Below are 20,612 nucleotides of genomic sequence, written 5' to 3'. Positions count from 1 at the left end.
GTTGTTTTGGCTGTTTACATTTCGTTCGATCGTGTGAAACAAGCTTAAAGTGAGTAAGCGAGAGGGAGTTTACAACAGATTTCACTATCGCTTCGTAGATCAATCGGCAACGCCCTCAAATGTTTGTCAATAAGGTTGCACCCCCATATAATATGACTTCACCGCTTTACGATGCAATGGTCGACAAGACACAGAGATGTCACGCCATTTCTTAATAGCTTAAGTTAATAAATTCCATGTGCTTTTCTGGCACCCATCCAATTGTTTGGCCTCCTTGGGTCAAGGCTATGACAATTTCGCTTACAAATGATTGAGTTCAAAGATATTCACACCGCGAGCGGATGTGCTAAACTGGTAGAGGGTTTCACGCTCAGGTCCCGCAATCGTTTAAAATCTCATGCATTGCTTCAGTTTCCTCTGCAAAATCACTCAGCTCTGTGACCCGTCAGCAGCGATGAATTTGAATGACAATTGATCAATTAAATAAACCGTTTTAAGTGTTTTCTATCGCCATAGAACCAACAATGCTATTGGCCCACAAGTGTGAAATGAATCAGGCCTATTGTTTTCCACCAATCACCGGTTATTTATATGAGATTGTTATCCACCCAGTGCGTGGTGTGATTGGTGGAGGGCGCCTATGTTTTGGCAGTGAGTTGTTTTCATCGGATACACACGTGGACGTTGTTCCGCGAATACTGACGTACGCTTGGCTATTGTTATCAACAGAATTTTGGCGCGAGCTGAGGGTACGCAAACTTGACTGGTACCAGGACTAGTTGTAAGTCACACGACAGAGCGAAGAGGAAGTGTGTGATTCGCTTTCGCGATCGCCGAGTTTTCTTTTTCCGGTGGAGTTGTTATTCGTATGGAAGACTGTAGCTTCGGCAGGGATGTTTTAAAGTGGAAAAGTGCTCAAGCGCCATTCACACGTGGTTTGATCTCCATTTGGAAGTATGGAGTGTCCGAAGGAAGAGACGATAGTCAAGCACACCTTGGGTTCGTCGCGGAGAAATTGTACTTGCAAGAGTTTCGGCTTAAGCATGTCGAATCTTCTATGCCTATCATTTTTGCTTAATATTGTTTTCGTTGTACTATTCGTGGTTGTATTTATACAACTACAGACCTTACAAACGCGTTTAGAGAAAATTGAATCGTCTGTGGTCGAACAACCAACAAAATTTGCCCCTCTACGAGGCAATTTGAGTCAATCGGCGCTTCCTGCCGAACCAACGAATGTTACATCTCCCCCGACTCTTCTGAAGGTACGTGCCATTTGTTTGTGCCAACTGATCGTAATATCTCGGGAGAATTGAAAGCAAATGAACACTAAACGTATTCCGACGTAAAAGACGTCGGCTTTGCGTTCCAACACTGGTGTGCGATTTCACCTCTTCACTTCATTTTCCATGTTTGATGTGTAATCCGAGAGATGCTTATTTGAAGAATAATTTTTTTTCGCGTTCTAAACAGAGCATGCCGTCAATCCACATTTCGCGGAGGAGTACTTCGCACACAGATCCAACGAGGCCAGCATTTACCGAAGCAAGGAAAAAGAATTGCAAAGTGAACAAATGTACTCGTGAGTACTTAAAGAAAATGGCCAAACGCGAAGTGCATCAATTTTTCGGCACCGAAACTCGGGCAAGAACGACATTTTGTACTGCGTGTAAACTGCCACAAGGTAAGTTTATGTAAGTTTTGTTCTTCATTAATCTTGTGATGGGCACAGATTGTGAGTGGTTAAAATATGTAATACGTGCTTGAGAGAGCTCCGTTTTCCACCATTTCGAACGCGTATTTTATCAGTAAATATGTTGTCGAATGATGTGATTGACCGTGAATCAAAATGCTGCCAAATGGTTAAGCTTTTCATTCATTCCTTCAGCATACATCGGAAAAGGAATGTCTAGGTTCGACAGGGCTATTTTAGTCTCCGCTATGTTCGAAAGTGAAATCATAAGGTTATCGAATGAACTTTGGAAGTAATATTTCTGTAATTTTGTCTGTCGTTGTTTGAAGCTAGAATTCCGCGCTGTGAAGCCGAGGAATTGGTTTCAGTTTGTACAATATTGTTACGCATAGAGTGATTTAATTCACGTAGCGCCTTCCCTTATTTACTTGTCGAACTTACTGAAGTAGAACCCAATGTCACTGAATTGCATATTGATCTCAGCATCGGGAGTATAATTTGTGAATATTGATCGTTAAAACTTCTTCAGCATTTTTATAAAGATCTTCTTTCTCATCCGCTGGTTTGCGAATGGTACTGTGTGTGTAAAAGCGAATACCAATTACCCTTCGTCACACGTGAAACGTTCGTTGACCACAGAGGATTAATCTATGCACATAGCTATGATAACCACAATAATTTTACCTTTCTTCTGCTGAAAAGTTAATTTTGTCACGCGTAACCAGATATCGAATTTTTGAAGTGGCTGGGAGCTAACTCTGAGGAAAACTTGAACCGTTTCCAAAAACACGGAAATTTTTCGTAATCAGTGGCCATCGTTGCCTTTAAATAGAGTTTTACCGCTTCCTTTTTCAAACTCCGCAGTCATAGGAAACCAATTCAACTGACAGTTATTGAAACTATAGGTATTGACAATTTCCTGCAAGGAACATTTCAGTATATTGTTCTATGATTGAGGTTAGGCAGTCGGAAAATGGATAAAATAGAAACTTCTGTCGTGAGTTGAGTTCTCTTTCCATAATGCGGTTTTGTTTTCCACTATACACCTTTACTCCTCCTCCTTCTAGTCTGTTCTTTTGTACCTTTGCCAGTTCTCTCTACCAACAGGTGTTGCATTATTAACATACATTTTCAATAATTTTATTATCTCTTAAGTCGCTCTATTTAGATCCATTCGGAGATAATCAGGCTAATTGCTAACTGAAAAACAAAATGCTTGCATATGAATTGGGACAGTGTGTGATTGATGTTTAATGATGTCCACTAAAATTTTGTTAGCTTACTTGTTGTAAATTGTATGTCTAAGATATGTCTGCAATGTGAAATTTGCAAGATTCCTCTATAAATGAATTGTTTATATAGGTTACTAGTGAGCACCAGAATTTTTGAGTTTTGAATAAGTGAAGACTTTATGAGTGCATTATTAGGAGGTAGAAAAGATATTAATTACTCTAGAAATTTGCGTTTTCTAGGCCTTTTTATGGTTTTTTTTTGTAGACTTGATGTTGATTGTGAGATCTCTTATGTGTCTACTATCTAAAATGCCAGACAAAAATAGATAAATTTAGCTCAGGATATCAGAAATGGTATTGAAAGTCGCCGGAGAGAATATTTGTTTTTAGCCTTGCTCTTCACTATGTTGTGAAGGAGAATTTTTAGTTGTTCCAGAAACCAGTATTGTAAAAATATTTTGTAACAAGATGTGTGATTTTGTCTCCTATTTGGATTGTTTCATTGGAAACCATTTTCACTGAGTGTTTGTTGAAATTAGCAAACAAACAGCTGTGATTTGTATAGTTTCTGTTATTGTTTGTCATCAACAGAACAAGGAAAGACTGAAACATAGGCTACTAATTTGGAACATTGGCAATTCCACATGTTCGCAGAGTGATGTAATTGTTTTGACAAATGAATTTGACACAATGAAAGTTAATTTACATACAAATTAACTGTTGCTCTGCCAACAACTTATTAGTTATACCAGTTGAGCAGGACTTAATTTGTTTCTTAAAAAAAGCTTGTGCAAGGCACTTCCTAGAAAGAAATTGACTCTGTGTGGTTTGATTTTGCCACTTTGCAAGAATTGTGATATCAATAAATTTCTCTGAAGAGAACTGTATAAATGTCTGAAATAGTGGTTTAATTCTCAAGGATGGGAAAACATGTTTTGTTTTCCATGGGCTCATACAATTTACCATTTCACTTCTTTATGTTTTCTTTTGTTCATCATGTCTTGCTGGTAGTTGGAATAGGAGGTTTGATAGGTGCAATGCATGAAATAAAGATTGAGAGAGATGATCAATTTCACTCTGAGTATGAGTAGTTTGCATTAAAGCTTAAAGTAGCAGTTTCTCAGTTGTTAAGTAAAGAATCTTGTCAATCTTTCCTATTGAAAACTTTAATTGTTCCAGGTCGTAAACTGCAGGTGATATTTTTTGCAACATTGGCTGTCTTGTATAACAATCCTGAAGTTGTTTAGTTGTATAGACTTAGTAAAGCAATCTTAGATGGACCAATGTTTTCAAAAGTAAAATTATTAAGTTCTTCAAAGAGGTGTGATGAGGTATTGTTAGCAAATGAGAAGTTTGAATATCCTGAGGGAAGCTGCCAACCATGTGGTCATGAAGCCAATTGTTTTGCTTTTCCAAGGGTAAAAGAAAGAACAATTGTTTACATTTGAAATTGCTTCCTTGGATCATTTGAAGAAGGAAAGCCTCTAAGATCACGAAGTCTTGTTTTGCAGCATCATGAGAAAAATAAAAATGGACCTGGTGTTCTGTTTCCAGCCTTATCAGATTAGTAACCGCAATTAACCAAAGTTAATTTCCGACTCTCCCAGGCTACCTGGTTTGGTGGCTTAAAATTATTGCATAAATTATTTGCCAAAATTTTCTAAGCGGCTTGAAAATTACTCATGTAAATACAGTCATTGTTGAAAGATGGGAAATGCTGCAATTAGTACTGCAGATGAACTACTGTGGAAGACTTTTAGTAGGCCAGGCTAATGTTACTTGCCATTCTGTAGGTCAATTTGCATAAGGAAAACCTTTGTTTTAGTTGGGAAAACAGAAAGACAAAAGCGCTCGGAAACAAAAATTCTTAAGTTAATTGTTGTGCAAGGAGATGATTATCTGAGGGATTATTTAATTGTTACACTTTTTTTTTTTTTTCAAATTGAATTTTTTTTTCAGTGTCATTTTTGTGTTGCATGGATCGATTTGGACTTTGAATGTGCTGTGGGTCTTGTTATGTAGTCCCCTTTTTAAGCTTTTCATTTGTAATACCCACTTCACACCTCTATAGTGCCATGGTTTAACCCTGTAACTCTCAGATCGTAATTGTAATTCTCTTTACTGTCAATCATACAATTCTTATAATGTTAGTTCAGAGAATTTAGAGTTGGTCAACTTATTATCCCCAAATTGATATTTTTCTTTATTCTCATCACTTATCTGGTTGATGGTGTATTGATATTGTAAGGAAAAACTCTGTCTTGGTCACCCATTGGAGTTAAAGGGTTAAGAACCACAACCACACTGAAGAAGAAGTTTTAAATACAAGATTTTCATGTCAGAAAGAATCACCACTGGTTTAGAATTAGCCATGAAATTGCTCTCTATGCACTAACTGAAATCAGACCAGGCTTTGAGCCACAGATTTTTGACTGCAATTTTATTCTTCTATTTGAAGAATGTTAATCCCTCTTTCATTTTCTGAACACATTTTCTTAAAAAAAAAAAAATGAGTTCCACTGGCTAGAGTCCAACTTCCGTCTTTTATTAATTTTCATACAGTAAACACAGTTGCCTGGCAATCACTTCTTTTTGTTCAACATTTCAATTTGATTGGATGCATGTGTGTCATTGATGTAGATGTAACATTGAGTGGGTGTCATTGACATCATGTCTCTAGGAAGCTTTTAGTGAAGTAGCTGCCGGCTATGATGAAGCAGAAGGATGTATTAATGATGTGTGTTTTCAAGGGATTGCTTCTAATATTTTCGTGTTTTATTTTTTGGTGCCAGTTGTCTTTACCATCTGGCATGTATCTCTGTGTATTGTATTGAGACTCTTATGTATTTTAAAGACAAACACCAGTTAATAATTTTTTTTTATGTTCACACTGTTTGTCAACTTGAAAGTTTATTGATGTTGTCATACTTGTGGAGAGTTTATTAGGCAGGTGCTTCTGACTTGATTTAATTAGGTGTTTATGGCAACCTGCATGGTCTATTAGGTGTTTGTTTTGTAAGTTTTGTTGATTGATTGATAGAAATTTATTTCGATGTGACACTGATCAAATGTTAAATTTCTTTTGATGAATGAACAAATCATTCTTGCCATGATTTAAATATTTAACGGTCAACACACAGTTTGTAAAAGTTTTTAACTTTTGTAACCTATGGGCACACAACTCTCTGTAAGAGGAATTGTCTTGTCTCAGTGCCTGCTTCTTAAAGTGGCATCAATTTTTTAAGAAGCTATCTTGAAGCAGTACAAAAGTCTGTATTTTGAGTTCATATTGTGCTCCTAATGGTTGCCTGAAATGTTTAGGTGTTTAATCTGATGCTTATCACCCACAGGTCAAATATTTTGATTTAGCTCATTTGTTCTTCTGGAATGTTTTGTCTCCAGACTGACAAATGACTTGTAGGCATCACTAATGTATGAGCTGACTCAGGTTTGCTTGTTTTTCTAATGCATTCTTGTTTGGTGCTACTAAAACATGGTTTCAGGTCCTTTCTTCAGAACATGAGAGGTGCTTTTCAACCTTCGTTTGCAAGGTGATGAATGCATAGATATTGTTAAGTTAAAGAGTACCTGTTGATGGCAATTTGGATTTTGTGGCTAAGAGTTTTTGATAAATTTGATAAGGGACTTTATCTTCAAGGAATTTTGTGAATGAAAGATTTGTCTCACTTGTCTTTTCTATCTCATCTTAAATTTTTTTTTTCATTTTGCATTAAACAGTTTTGTTTTTGTTTTGGTTTACTTTGTTTTTTTTGCGCACAGAACCAGTGCAAGGCTTAATTTAAACCATTTTGTGCTTTTTTCTTAGAGTTTTACAGACAATGTCTCTTGTTCTTTGTGGACCTCTCCTATTTTTTCATGTTTGTGTTGTTTCCATTCTCATGCATCATGTTACCAGTATCAGGTCTCACTGGGCTGTAATACAGCTCTAATCAGTTCTATAAACAAAAAAAATCAGTTTAGCAACCTAAGCTCACTGTATTGAAAACAAAAGGCCATAAAGAATGTTGGTGAAATTGAAGCAGGCAAACTTACACCACTGTAATCAATACTGGGTAATGAATATCTCCATAGCTGTGTAGTATGAGAAATATTGAAGGAGGCTAACATTTATAGCTGCCACAATTCTCTTAGCATGGGAATGAAGTTATAGGAAAAATGACAAATTTGTGATGAGTTGGGGAATATCTAAAAATTTAGAATAATCACTAATTTGGCTTCCTTGGTTGGATGAAAGCCAGAGTAACCTTCTCTAATCTAAATTCTATTTTTAAATTGAGAATGTCTGTTTGTGATAAGTTACCTTTGATCAAAGACCTTAAGAACACAATAGAATATGTCCTTTTTTTGAAAGAAAATTTGTTTACCATAACATGCACATAATTCAATACAATTCATTCAAGTTTGGTCATTTGTTCAATTTAATTTTGTTGTCTTTGTTTTTGTACAATATTGATTGCTTCGTGAATCTGGGATTGATTAGCACAGCTTAATTTAATTTTTTTGTTAGTCAACACACACATGCCCAGGAGCTAGCAATGACATAGATGATAAGTCTTGACGAAATCTGTTTTCGTGTTGAAATGTTCTCTAAATTAGTGTCTCATTCAGTGAGCTGTTAAAGACTTAGAATTTCATTACCTTTCCCACACAATGAGCAATTGTTTTCCAGTAAGTGGTTGCGATTGAGTTTCATTAATGACTTTCATTTTTTAATTAGCCTTAAAAACAGCACGGTGTCTTGAATTTAATGTATTGAATTGTACATGATGTTTTTCAAATTGGTGGGAAGATAACAATAGTGTTGCTGTCAATAAGGGTAGAATGTAATTGTGGTGAAGGGAAATTTACTCAAGAATTTCTACGTCATTCTCTGGAATCATGCAGTTAGCAGCTAACTCAAATGTTATTATGGTAGTTAAGTTTCTCAATCATCTTCGCACGACTAGCATTAATTTCAATAGCTAAAATGATTGCTACATGTATGTTATAAAATGATGACATCAAGTCTTCAGTCAGAAAGTGTGCGAAATTGTCAACAGCTTCTTTATCAACTCTGCATGCAATTGTCAGCTTTATCCCTCTCATTCATCGCAGTATTAAATTGTACAATGACGTCTTTCAACAATTTTTCCATTATTTTCTCAAGCCAAGCCATTAACATATAAGAGAAGCCAAGATTTATCTCAATGGGATTGATTTGGGTTGAGTTAATTTGTATTTGTTTAATTAACAGTCTGCAGTTGGATTAAAACTGTCTGCTGTAATCACCTCAAAATCTTCAGCTTATGAAGGATCTTGTCAGAGGGGTTAATGAATAAATCTTTGTTGTGGCGAGAACTGACAGAATTTTCAAAATAATTTTTCTGTTGATTATGCCACCCTGACAGTGTGTTAGTTGAGTTTTTGGGCAAGATGCATACAGGATTTAAATTTTTTGCTTTGTTTGTTTGTTTAAGTTTTCTTTCTTCTTGTGTCAGAAATGGGAATGATTACCTCAACTGATTATTTCTAATAGTCATTTTTTTGTGGGGCAGACTGTGCTTATTCTTTGGACCTAGCAGTTTACCATTTAATTATCGACTTAACATTTTTTTTTTGATAAAAGGAGCCAAAATTGAAATGGAGGAAGCTGAAAAAATTCGATTAGTAATTATTCAATGCTTTTGCCAATAAGATTTGAGTATCAATTCTCAGCCTCGTGTCAAACATTTCATTTAAACGAAAAATAATTTCCAAATTAATCTTTTTCTCCCTCCCATCACCTTATTACTTCTCTGTAATTCCAAATACAGAGATGTTTTTAAGGAAAACTCATTGATGGTCTCTCTTAGAATTAGAATATCAGTTTGACTCTAACTTACTTCTTGCACAACTTTTGAAGAGGCCATTTTATTGACGTATTGTAAACCACGCACTTGGGCCAAAATAGCTCTCAGTGTAGAAGTCAGGGAGGGTTTTGTAACATGAGTTGTCTAAGATCACATGCATTATTACTTTGCCTCGTTTGGCTGTAGGTTTTGATGTTACATAATATGCACAGCAGTAGGCTAATGTTTGTTTTAGGCTCAGTTACACAAGGCTTCCTAAGTAAAGGATACTAGTGGCTTTGGATGATGGATGAATGGGCAAAGATCAAGTTAAATGGATGTCTTTAGAATAACCCCTTTTTGCTTGCAACTTCATGCACCAGCCATAAACAGGCACTTGGTGAAGAAGTTTTTTTCCTGGTCAAATGCAGGTTGACTGACCTGCATTGTTGTATTCTGTTGAAAAGCCTCTTTGATCAGGAGGCTTTTAGGTTTCGTCTTTCTAGTAAGTAATTATGGCTTAGGAATCTTTGAATCTATTTGCTAGAAGTATTTTAGTGGCATTTTGAACTCTGTAGGAAAATGTAATAACCTTTTTATGCGAACATTTGATGTCTAATGATTCTTGTGATGGAATCTGAACTCACAGGATCTGAGTCTAATTTGTCATTTTCCCATTTCTACAACACAAAATGAAAAAAAGAAAAGTATATTAAGGGCAAAGCTTGTCAATAATAATGAATTTTCTCAGCCTTTATGTCTTCTGTTTCATTCTTAAGTACATGGCATTGTATAGTCTTCTCTGTGTTCAGTGCTATTTTTTTTTATGGGTTTCTCAGAAAATGTTGAAAGTTTAAGTGGTTTTTCCAAGAAACTACTTGTTTTTAAAGTTCTACAGATTCTTAGCAAAGCTGAGACTGAGAAAATTAAAAGCAAGATTTCAGAAGTGCTGTAGCTTTCCATCGACATTTTTCCAAAAATTGGTCAAACTTGGTCCATAAACTCTTGGCATATCAATGAGCATTTATGTTGGACATCAATTTTAACTGATGGCGCAGAAACTCGCAAATTAGAATTGGTAATTTACTGGTTAAGCAAAAAGTGAGCTTCATAAAGCAAAGAATCCATCAATGGAAAATAAAATTATTTTTATTTTAAAAGAAGGGTCATCTTCTTGAAGAAATCATTTTGATGTGCACAACCAATTTTTATCTCGTACTGAAGATTTGAGAACAGGCTCTGCATTGATGCAAGCACTTTTTTCCTATGAATGCAACACAATGAAAAGTGTTAAGGATTCTTTTCACCATGCTGAAAGTCCTTGTAAGAAAAATTTTATAAGTGTTGGTGTGGTTGATTGCAAGAGGTGGTATTAGTTGTGGTTCTTGGTCATGATGAATATATTGTTTTGTAGTGAGGTCTCATCAATGGTTTGTCTCATGTTGTACCCACTTGCAGTGTGGATCCTGTGTTGAGGTTGATTGGTTATGTGTTACCTTGTCTGGCAATGCACAATGGAACTGACTATATCATGAGACAAATAAAGTGCATGTAATTGTATTACTAAGCCTCTTTTTCCCAAGATCTGATTGTCAATGCTCCCCTCTGGCTGTCACAGGTTTCTTTGTAAATTAGTTATGAGAATTATGGTGGTAGATCAAGATGACAACTTTTACATAATAAGTTTGAGTATTCTCATTACCTGTTTGATGGATTAATAGAGTATTAATAGATTATTAATAGATTAATAGAGTATGGATATTGAGGGGAGAAGTTACATGTCAATCAATTTTGGGAGTCAAAGGATTAATGAGGCTGATGTATTTAGGACAAGTTTATAACTAAACCAATGGGATGTTGCAGGGGGGGGGGGGGGGCAATATCATTTGCCTTTGCTCAGTTTGTTTTCCTGCTTTATTTCCTCTATTTGCCTCCCTTCCAATCTTCCCCACTCCACCCATGTTTGGTTTAGTATTCATTCCATACACTGGTTTGTCAGTGTTTTGTGTACAGATACCTGGTGGTAAGCTGTGACTCAATTACCCTGTTGACCTCATTGTGTCTTAGAAAATTGTTGTCAGCCTCTCATGTTACTAAGGCACCTACCCTCCAATAAAGGTGACAATGTGAGTGATTTCTTCATTATGCCAGGTATGAGAGGCCCACCAGGAGAGCAGGGTCCCCAAGGGGATCCAGGACCTCCAGGACCAAAGGGTGCAGAGGGACCTCAGGGAGGCCATGGTGAGTGTCAGAGATTGTTGTGTTTTATCAGTATTGCATTTTATCATACATTAACACTACTGCTCATGTGCATTACAGCATTGCATGTGCAAGAAGGGCATGCAATTCCATTGCAATACATGTATGTAGGGTGTAGGGAGACAAAAATAGTTTTTCAGACTCAAAAATGAACTTTATATTTTCAATTTTTGATATTAAAGAACCAAATTTCAGGGCTTTGCATAAACACTCACATGAACCCTAATCACATGAATTTGTTCCTTTGAGGGTCAGCTCTGGAAACATCAGCATTTCAAACTTGTAAAGATTGACCGAGTACCTGCCATTAAACACTTGTTAAACAAGTCAAACATTTTTGTTCCCTTATTTTCAGGAATTCCAGGTGTCCCAGGCCTTGCAGGAGGTCCAGGTACAGAATAACACCAAATAATGTCAATTATTCATGTGATTATTGAGTTTTACACTCTCTGATCGGTCAGGAATTCTATTGTGTCTTGTACTTGATACAAAATATCCATTGCTTTTTTTCTTTATCAGAAAACTCTTACATACATGGTTTTCAAATAGGTCCAGGAGAAAAATAATCACATAAAAATTATTTTAAAGTAGTTCAGGAATCAAAAGCGAGAGTGAAATTTGTTAGTGTAAAAGTAGTGCCTAGCCAGAGTCATAATGGTACTCTCATATACAACTAAAATCTGGCATCTTTTAGGCCCCAAAGGTCAGAAAGGAGAACCAGGTCCAACAGGTGTTGGTGTTCCTGGGGATAAGGGAGACAAAGGAGACACAGGTACCTGAATATGGAATATGAAGAAAGAAATGTAGGAGCATTGTTCTATTAAACACAGTGGGTCTTGCATAGGAAGTTAAGGCTACCCTGTAAGGGTCCTAGGAAAACAGACTGAAGCTTTTAGACAAGTCATGCTCTTTTTCAGGGTAATCGTCTTGTGTCAGAAGAATTATCAGAGCACTGAACAAAATATTTTGCCTAAATTTTTCAAGTTAGAGTTATTTTTTATTCTGAGTTAGTCCCATATTCGGTGTTTTTGATGTGTTTTAGACCACATTATTAAGGATGACATGTTTCAAGCACCATGAAATCTGGGTCTCAGGATGTCATGTGATGTTCTCTTGTCTTCACTTCCAGTTTTACTCAAGGCTTTTCAGAAGCTTTGGTTTTAACCCAAAAGTAATATGGCAAATGAGCTAATTTAGCACAGAAAATTTTTTTTTCCTTAACATAGCCAACAGTGCACCTGTGCATACACAAAGTTCTTTACTTAAGACACCATTTGAGACTTTCCATTGAGTCTCAAAGAGGTGGGAGAGAATGATGAATTGTTAGTTTTCTGGTCAGGCAAGTGCTTTATTGGTCTAGGTTATTCAAGTTAAAAACTGCATGTCTCTGACAAATGGAGAGGTGAATTCACCCCCCTTCCCCCTAACCCAAAGGTTAGCTCCACTTTTATTCTGAATCATTATATGAGTTACTGTATCCTTGAATTAATACTGGTGATTCTTTGCCACCATCTTGCCTCATTGTTACTGTTTTTTTTGTATGTGTGTGTGTGTGTGTGTGTGCAGGAGACCAAGGGCCAGCAGGAAAAAGAGGGCCAACAGGTAAAAGGGGTGAACGTGGACCTCCAGGAGAGAAAGGGGACCCTGGTCCAAGGGGAGAAAAAGGCAGCACAGGCTCATTAGAGGTTGGTTAAGTACTTAATATCCTGGTATTGATTAGTCTATTGACACCCTTGTTTTTTCTACTTTTGTTATTTCTGGTGGTTTTCCCACATGGAAGGGGTAACATGCACTGCTAATTTTTGCATTTAAGTAAAAAAGTCAGCATATTACCCTTTGTCAATGGATAAGCCACATATTCTGTTGTATATTCAGTAAGAGGTGGGTCAGCTGTTTGCTCAGCAATCTTGGATGAGTCTAACTAGACAGTAATTTTTTTTTATTATGAATAAATGGGAATTTATTGCCTACTTTCCTCCTTCGTCTTAAGGAGGGATACTCCCCAGAAATAACTATGTTATTCACTTGGTGAAACCCTCTCTGTGGTGTCCATAATGGAGTCAGAAAATCTACAGAACTGGAGCTGCAAGCTCTCTTGTCATGCTTATAGCTAGCTTTGTGAGATTTTATCTACTGCTCAACTGAGTTGAGATAATTTCATTATTCATACAGAACTGGAGCTGCAAGCTCTCTTGTCATGCTTATAGCTAGCTTTGTGAGATTTTATCTACTGCTCAACTGAGTTGATGAGATAATTTCATTATTCATACAGAACTGGAGCTGCAAGCTCTCTTGTCATGCTTATAGCTAGCTTTGTGAGATTTTATCTACTGCTCAACTGAGTTGATGAGATAATTTCATTTCTGCAATGGCACTCTATTACAACCCTCTTACTTGCATCCAAGAATCTGTTTTAAAAACACCCCTTGAATTAATCATTAATTTTGAAGCCGTTTTAATCTGGCTTGTTACAATGTACATGTACTGTTGACTGAAAACTGATGTTTTTTGTCTACAGTCATCGCAGAGGCCATCAGCACACTTGACAGGCTACACAAGACACACCCAGAATTCTCCAAGAGCAGGTAAATAAACTTTTCCTGTATGTATATTTTTCACAACGGCTGGTTTTGACAAGCCAAGAAAATCCTAGACTATTAACATATTCACTTGATCCTGAACATCTCAGATGGATTTTCCCAACATTTCAGGAGATTGTAAGATGTCTATCTCCAGTTATGTTTATGACTCAGTGGCAGCTAAGCCATTACAAGATTGATAACTAACTAAAATTATAGCCAACATCCCTAATGGTAAAATTATGATTGTTCATATGTTCTGACTGTTAGCTAATCATCACACAAATCTGAAACATGTCTGGAAAAAATTATTTGTCCTGATTTTTTCTATAAGTCACAAACCATCTTAGGCAATTTTGGCATGTCTAGAATTTCCAGTTTTTCAAATGCTCACAAAGTTACGACAGTCAAGAAATTGAAATTTTATAATGTCCAGGATTTTCTTGACTCACAAGAATCTACCATAACCTTAATTGTAAAGATTGGTGTGCAATAGTTCATCATTCTACATATTTGAACAAACAATGCATTGAAACGGAAACTGGGCTAGAACTGGCAAAAATGTTATTAGTCTGATTTGTCCTAGTTAGGAGCTGTATTTTTACTGTGGAAGTGGAGCAGTGATTTGGCTTATGTCTGGAAATATATGAAACTTTAAGTGTTTTTCAATTTCCTTATTAAACTGGCTGAAGAAAAGATATACATGCAAATTGAAAACCCTTCCTGTCAAAATTTCCAGTCAACTATCTAGACTGCACATGGTTCAAAATGTGATTTGTTTTTGTACTAAGCTGCTGATGCACTTAGATACAATTCAAGCAGTCTTTTACCATCCATTAACAGTTTGGTGCAAGGGGGCCTTGCCAAAGTGTTTACACTTTGGTTTCTGTGCTCTCTTTTTAACAGGCTTCTTAACCGGGTGGAATCTTACACTGTGGCGAGGGGGGATGCGATATCGACATGGAGAACTCACTGTCCCGACATCAGGAGTGTATTTAATATATAGCCAGCTGTATTACACAATTCCTTCTAATAAGAGCGTGACTTATTATGTCTGTGTGAACAATATAAAAAAGGTTAAGGGTGTAAATTCTGGCAGTGGTTCTTTCAATACCATTTCTCTCAGCTTTCTTTCACCTCTTAATGCTGGTGATATCATTACTCTGAAACTGGGAGACCAAAGTAATAGAGCATTTCTGGTTGAGGGAGCAAGCTTTTTTGGAGCATTTTTGGTTAGCAGAGGTTGAGATATGTGATGTACACAGTCTTTACAGATACCATGGGTGAATAAAAAGTACTTGAAAAATTTGTAAAATTATAGACTTAAATTGCTACAAAGTAGTTGAAAAGATAAATTATTTGATTTATAGAGTTATAGGTTTGTCTGTGTCAGATAACTGGCACGTTAAATCAGATTGATTGAAAATTCCAAGATATGTCTCGCAGAGTTCACAGGATGCAGCAGTATTAGTTTTTTTTTTATAAAACTGGCTTGCTTTATGTATTGTACACTTAATGTAACAGCCATTGCTATCTATATATTAGGTATTGAAAAGTTTGCTATAAGTTTATAAAACGACAATTAGTTGTAAAGATGATAAAAGTTGAAACTCTGTGCAGATTATAGCAAAACTGCATGTCATTGATTTTGCTATAGGTTCGTTGCATGTACCCTAGAATTCATAAAACTTGTTTGTTCCAGGAATTATAAGAAACTGGGAAGACGATCAAGGTCATGCGCACAAAATAGGTGGAATGCAATACCAAGATGGAGAACTGGTGATCTCTATGTCTGGAAGATACTATGTGTACAGCCAATTGTACTTTCAAGTAGAAGATGACAGACCACACCTGATTCATTATGTACATTTAAATAGAACTGGCAACGCAGAGGTCATTATGCGTAGTGTGACATCACGGTGTCGCGCCAAAAAGTCAAAAGTTTACCTGTACAGCAGCTATCAAGGTGGAGTGTTTGAGTTGCAAAATGGCGACCACATCATGGTTGGAGTGTCAGAAGATAACACCCAGGCGATAGCAAAGTATGAGTCAGCAAGTTATTTTGGAGCCTTCCTGATATGAAAATTGGTATGGAAAAAAATTGATTATTAATAGATACTTGTTGTATTAATCTTACTTGTAATTATGCACTTGCCACACTCACTGCAAGGCTTATGAGTTTCTCTCTGAAGTAATACATGTATTTTATCATGCCCTCGATTCTTCTTGTTAGAGTTGTCCAATATTAGAATTAATAAAAATAACCATCTGTAGTCCTACAGCTGCTTGGAGTTCTAGCAACAAAGATCAGCGGTTCACTTTTTTTTTTTGCTTGTGGCAAATGACACACTACAAAAGGAAGGTACCAGGTAAAACACTGTTCTGTTATTTTTCAGAACTGAATCTTTAACTTTCGTGATTGACACTTGGGGAAGAATTGACCAAGGTCAGGTAGATAGACATATAATAGGCTTTGTTGTGCTGCACTTTCACTTGCACCGTGCACTGTAATACTAACCAAGAAGCACATGACCAACCATTTTGGGTTGCAAGTAAAACCGTAAGATATCCAAACTGGAAGGAATAACCTTGGGTTAACTGGTAACAGTTGTTATGTATATTTTAAATGCGATCCACTGCATCAGTAAAGTTTCAGTAGCTCTGTTGAATTGATTAGTTTGTTATCGTACATCTGCCTTTCAAAAAAACAAGTGAACTCCAAAGGGAAAAAAGTCCAACTCTCAGGGTTTTCCTTAAGAATCAGTCTAGGTTCTAACTACTGAGGAGGCACTGGAAAAAATAATGCATTTAACATTCAAATGAACTAACTAATTTTAACTGTCCGTTATTGAACATTGGGTGGTGTAGTGCAATTTTTCAAGAATTCTAGTAATTGTTTGAGTGGTTTTGTGGTTATGGTTGTCCTGGTCAAGTTTTTTGCTAAGTACTGTCAGCTTTCACATCTACCGAGAGTAGCCTGATCATAATTGGCAAACCAACGTCCTAAAATATTGAATTGAGACCAATGTATGAACTACATGTACAACTTAGAGAAATGTATTGAAGGTAGAGGGTAGTTAATTGTGAGATCCCAGGAATTAAAGCTTTGAACCGTACAAAATTGTGCTGACGAAAAGCAAAGATCACTGTATTTCCCAGCAGGCTTCTTGTAGAGAGAGACCTGTGGAACAAGCCGCAACATTATAATGCTGAAGATGTGTTCCCATCAAAAAGGAGAAACAAAAAACAAAATCCATGTGGTCAATTTTCAATGAGTTATATCATTGGGTAGATTGTGATTCTGCAGTTATTTGGTCAAGTTTGTTGGGCAAGGATCAAAAGATTGAAACTTTACTTGGTGCAGTGTTGATCAGCATTAATTTTGCCACTTTTGTGACACAATTGTTGCCTCTATCAAGGGGCAGATGTGTTGATTATCAAGTAATCTTAATTTATTAACCGTAATAACATGCTAACATTCACCGTACACGGTAGCCATTTATCATAGAGTTTAGATCATTTTAACATCGGTGTTTTCACTTCACGAAATTGTTGAATTTTTATGTTTGTCACCTAAACTTGGAATTATGCAGTATTTAGTGGACAGCTTCGGTTCTCAGCGTTGGTTACAGCATACACTGTTTGTGGTTAAGCTTATTTTGTAGGCAGATCAAAATTAGCAGAATCATTTTTAGGGTGCTGTGTAATTCCACAGTTTTGACTCACTACTGCTGTTAGTTAACCTGCACTTGATTCTGAAATGATTAAGTTGACGACGTATGCTTCCAGTGTTAAAAGTTTTCCTAAATAGATATTCATTCAAGCTATCTTTTTTGACAATCACCCGTAGCCACATCGTCTTCCTTCCGAGAGGAGGCAGGCCTTCATTTTAGGTGTAAATGCTCTTAATGATTTCAATGATCCAAGCTTTTTTCCATCTTTCTTCCTCTTAGTATGTGTTCACTTTTCCTTTTACAATCATATCCTAGCTTAATGGTAACGACACAGTGATGCGTTCTACAGATTCCTAGTGGCAAGTTATCAAAAAAAAAGTCAAACAGACAATGAATTTGATATTCCAATTATTTTTATAGACTTCTTTTGCCTAAGCGAACATTCTAATTTGTATTAATCAGACTTTTTTACTACAAAGGACCAGCCGACACACTTCAGTGTGAAGTTTAATTAGGACTACTCATTTTCTACGTGCTTTTTGTAAGAGACTTCTTTTTCTGTTGTTATGGTTGTTTATTTTTACCGTATACTTAATGCATTAGTGCTGCATTCTGTGAACAAAGTGGATGACCTTCTTCCCAATCTCATGTTTTAGTATCTCCGATTCGTAAAGTACTAGTATTTTTAACGTAAATCTTTAAATTAAAGCCTAGAATTAATTAATTGAAAACATTACTGTTCTTTATAACAAAAATACAACCCTTACATAGAATAATTATTTTTGTTACTTATCTAGGTTAAACTCAGTATTAATATCAACATACACTCTTCGTAACAACAAGAGCTTGTTGAAGTACTAATCAGTGTTTCTGTTTATTAGACGTACTGTTTAAATGGAATTTTGAGTAGAATTATTTCTAAGAGTAATCAAGAAAAGGTAAAACTAGATGAGGTTTCAGTGAGGAAACCTTCAATATATTTTAATAGTGTAGATAGTAGTTCCCCTTTATTAAAAAATGAAAGACAAACTGAGATGTAGTTCCAGATTTCCAGTGGCTTCTTCCTCCCCCTCCTCCTCTCTCCCCCTCCTCACTCTTACGTCTGACGAGAGGGGATCATCACAACGAATGAGAGTTGTTAGACTGTTACCATCGAAGCGTATCGGAGATTCTGGAGGAAGCCAGCTTGATATTGTATCCGTCAAGGGGGTTTAATTCATTTTAATTCATCCTTTTATCGAATATGCAGAATACTGAAATAGTATTTTAGAATCTATACTTGAGATCAGTCTTGAGTAGTTTCCTCTCTGGGTGTTGTTCATCCATGCATATCAACCCAGTTCTTAGCAATTTACTATTTTTAAACAAATTTTGACAGTTAAGATTCACTAGACCCATTGGGATGTAATCAAATTTTTCTAGTCATTTTTTAATATGCATTCCTTTGTAAATTATTTACATTAGAGTGGGGATTTTTGTACAATATTTTTGTATTTTCAATGTTGCGCATGCATATTTTTGTACAGTGACTTTGTGTTTCCAAGATAGGTTGTTAAGAAAGTCGCCAACAAATGTTTTATTGTGTTTAGATAGAGGTGGACTGCTTTACTTCAAGCAGTACCAGTGTATGGTTCTTGGGAACAGTCTCTAAGTGCTTTTAATTCTTAAAAGCTCCTCATATATCTGTTCTGTACTTTATATGTCGAGATCAGAGGCCATCACAGGCTGGAATCCTAACTTTAAACTTCATTTTTAAAAAAATCTGCCTTATGAATCAACATCTTTGCGGAAAAATTTATTCACACGAGAAAAGACAAATAAGTTTTTTTTTTTTTTTTTTTTTCCGCGTCGCGTTTTTCAATTTATCTTTATAGTTTATTTTCACGCCTGTGGTGATTCTCTTTCTCGCATCTTCCTTTCGTGATGATTGGAAGTTGGTACGAAGCAGAACTGCCAGCTTTAGTTTGCCTTATGAGTCGAAAATGAAATATACTTGGGCTCGGATAGTCTTGTATTACAAAGCTGGTAATAAAATGTTGTATTATTATTGACGACATGGTTCTTCACTTTCTGGAAGTATTCCCCAGCCTAGATGAACATGCAAACCTCCCCTTTCCAATCGTATAAATACTGTGGCTAGGAGACACTGATGTCTCTAATCTCTTTAGTTTTGTTGTGGTTAAAAGGCATTGGGACGAGAAGAGGCTACATGTTTAAGTGCTGTTTGTTCAGGCTTCACGTAGAAACAAAAACAAACCCCCCCCCCCCCCCACTTACATAATTATGCTTTTGTTTTGAGGACTAAGTGAGTCCTCCTTGTGAAATGGAACCCAGACCTACGTGTGTTGTGATGCTTTAGTAATGAGCACAGAGCATGATGGCGAGTTTGCCGTCAACTTTGGCCTTGTTAACTTAGGAGTTCCGGATAGCTTAGCTACAGAGCATCAGACCTTAACTCAGAAGGTCTGGGGTTCGATTTCCTCTTGGAGAAAAAAGACCCTATGATAATACGTGACTTCGCCTTCCTTAGGTCACTTCCCGAGCACAGAATTGTTGCATTTGTGCCAGCACGATAAACATGTCCGAGAACAACCGCAAGGGACCGATCGTACATCACGTACTGTCGCTTTTAAACACGCTTTCAAGTGATTTTGTGTCGACGATAGACAGAATATAACAAAATTTAGGAGCAATACGAAAACGCTAGCGTAGATGGAAATATTTCGATTCTTTCATCTACAGACGATAGCTGTCACTTATTCGACAATAAGTGACACCTTGGCACAATCTCAACGGAGGGCGTGGTCTCTGGTGGGGAATCCTACAGATTTCTTTGTTTGTCTTTTTTTTGCTTGTTTTTTTCTTTTTTTTTTTACCTCTAATAACAATCCAATAATTTTGAGTTGGGTTAACCAACAGAAGCTTCCCACAATCCTGGTTAATCTTATTGGCTATGCTACTTATCATCTATTCTGTGTAAGGTAGTAAATAAATCAAATTGAGTAGCCTGACGTAATGCGGTTTTATTAAAAAAAGAAAAAAAAAAGGAACAAAAATTAAGCCTTATTAAGCTTCCATACTGATATGAATACAATGGTTTTTTTAAATGTCTGGGAGTACAATTTGGTCTGAAGTCATGCGCATGACTTCAGTGTTGCCTAATAACAATAACAACGCTCTCGAGCTCTATGCGTGATTACCACGTAATAGAAATCTCGTGCTCATAATCTACTTGTTGCCAAGAGATTACAGATTATATTCTCTCGGTTGTTTACATCTTGCAACACCAGATGGAAGCATCGATCGAAATTTACCACTTCAAAGTCTTTACGAACTGGTTTAGTGCG

General features: G+C 36.4%; 1 protein-coding gene across 3 annotated transcripts; it reads left to right on the top strand.

Moving 5' to 3' along the window:
- Positions 1 to 691: 691 nt before the first annotated feature.
- LOC131774124 (uncharacterized) lies at positions 692 to 19,317 on the top strand. Of its 3 annotated transcripts, XM_059090141.2 has the most exons (9): positions 697 to 1,265; positions 1,474 to 1,684; positions 10,905 to 10,994; positions 11,368 to 11,403; positions 11,707 to 11,784; positions 12,579 to 12,697; positions 13,531 to 13,597; positions 15,294 to 15,679; positions 15,988 to 19,317. In XM_059090141.2, the coding sequence occupies exons 1-8, from the start codon at positions 957 to 959 to the stop codon at positions 15,671 to 15,673; spliced, it is 1,290 nt and encodes a 429-aa protein (XP_058946124.1). In that variant the 5' UTR covers positions 697 to 956; the 3' UTR covers positions 15,674 to 15,679; positions 15,988 to 19,317. The 3 variants fall into 3 exon arrangements, with proteins under 3 accessions (XP_058946125.2, XP_058946124.1, XP_058946122.1); XM_059090142.2 differs by lacking the exons at positions 15,294 to 15,679; positions 15,988 to 19,317 and adding an exon at positions 14,498 to 15,285 and having other exon boundaries at positions 692 to 1,265; XM_059090139.2 differs by having other exon boundaries at positions 15,294 to 19,317.
- Positions 19,318 to 20,612: the final 1,295 nt, after the last annotated feature.

The sequence above is a fragment of the Pocillopora verrucosa genome, chromosome 6 (assembly GCF_036669915.1).
Source record: "Pocillopora verrucosa isolate sample1 chromosome 6, ASM3666991v2, whole genome shotgun sequence".
Taxonomy (NCBI): domain Eukaryota; kingdom Metazoa; phylum Cnidaria; class Anthozoa; order Scleractinia; family Pocilloporidae; genus Pocillopora; species Pocillopora verrucosa.
This window is presented reverse-complemented; position numbering and strand designations above follow the sequence as displayed.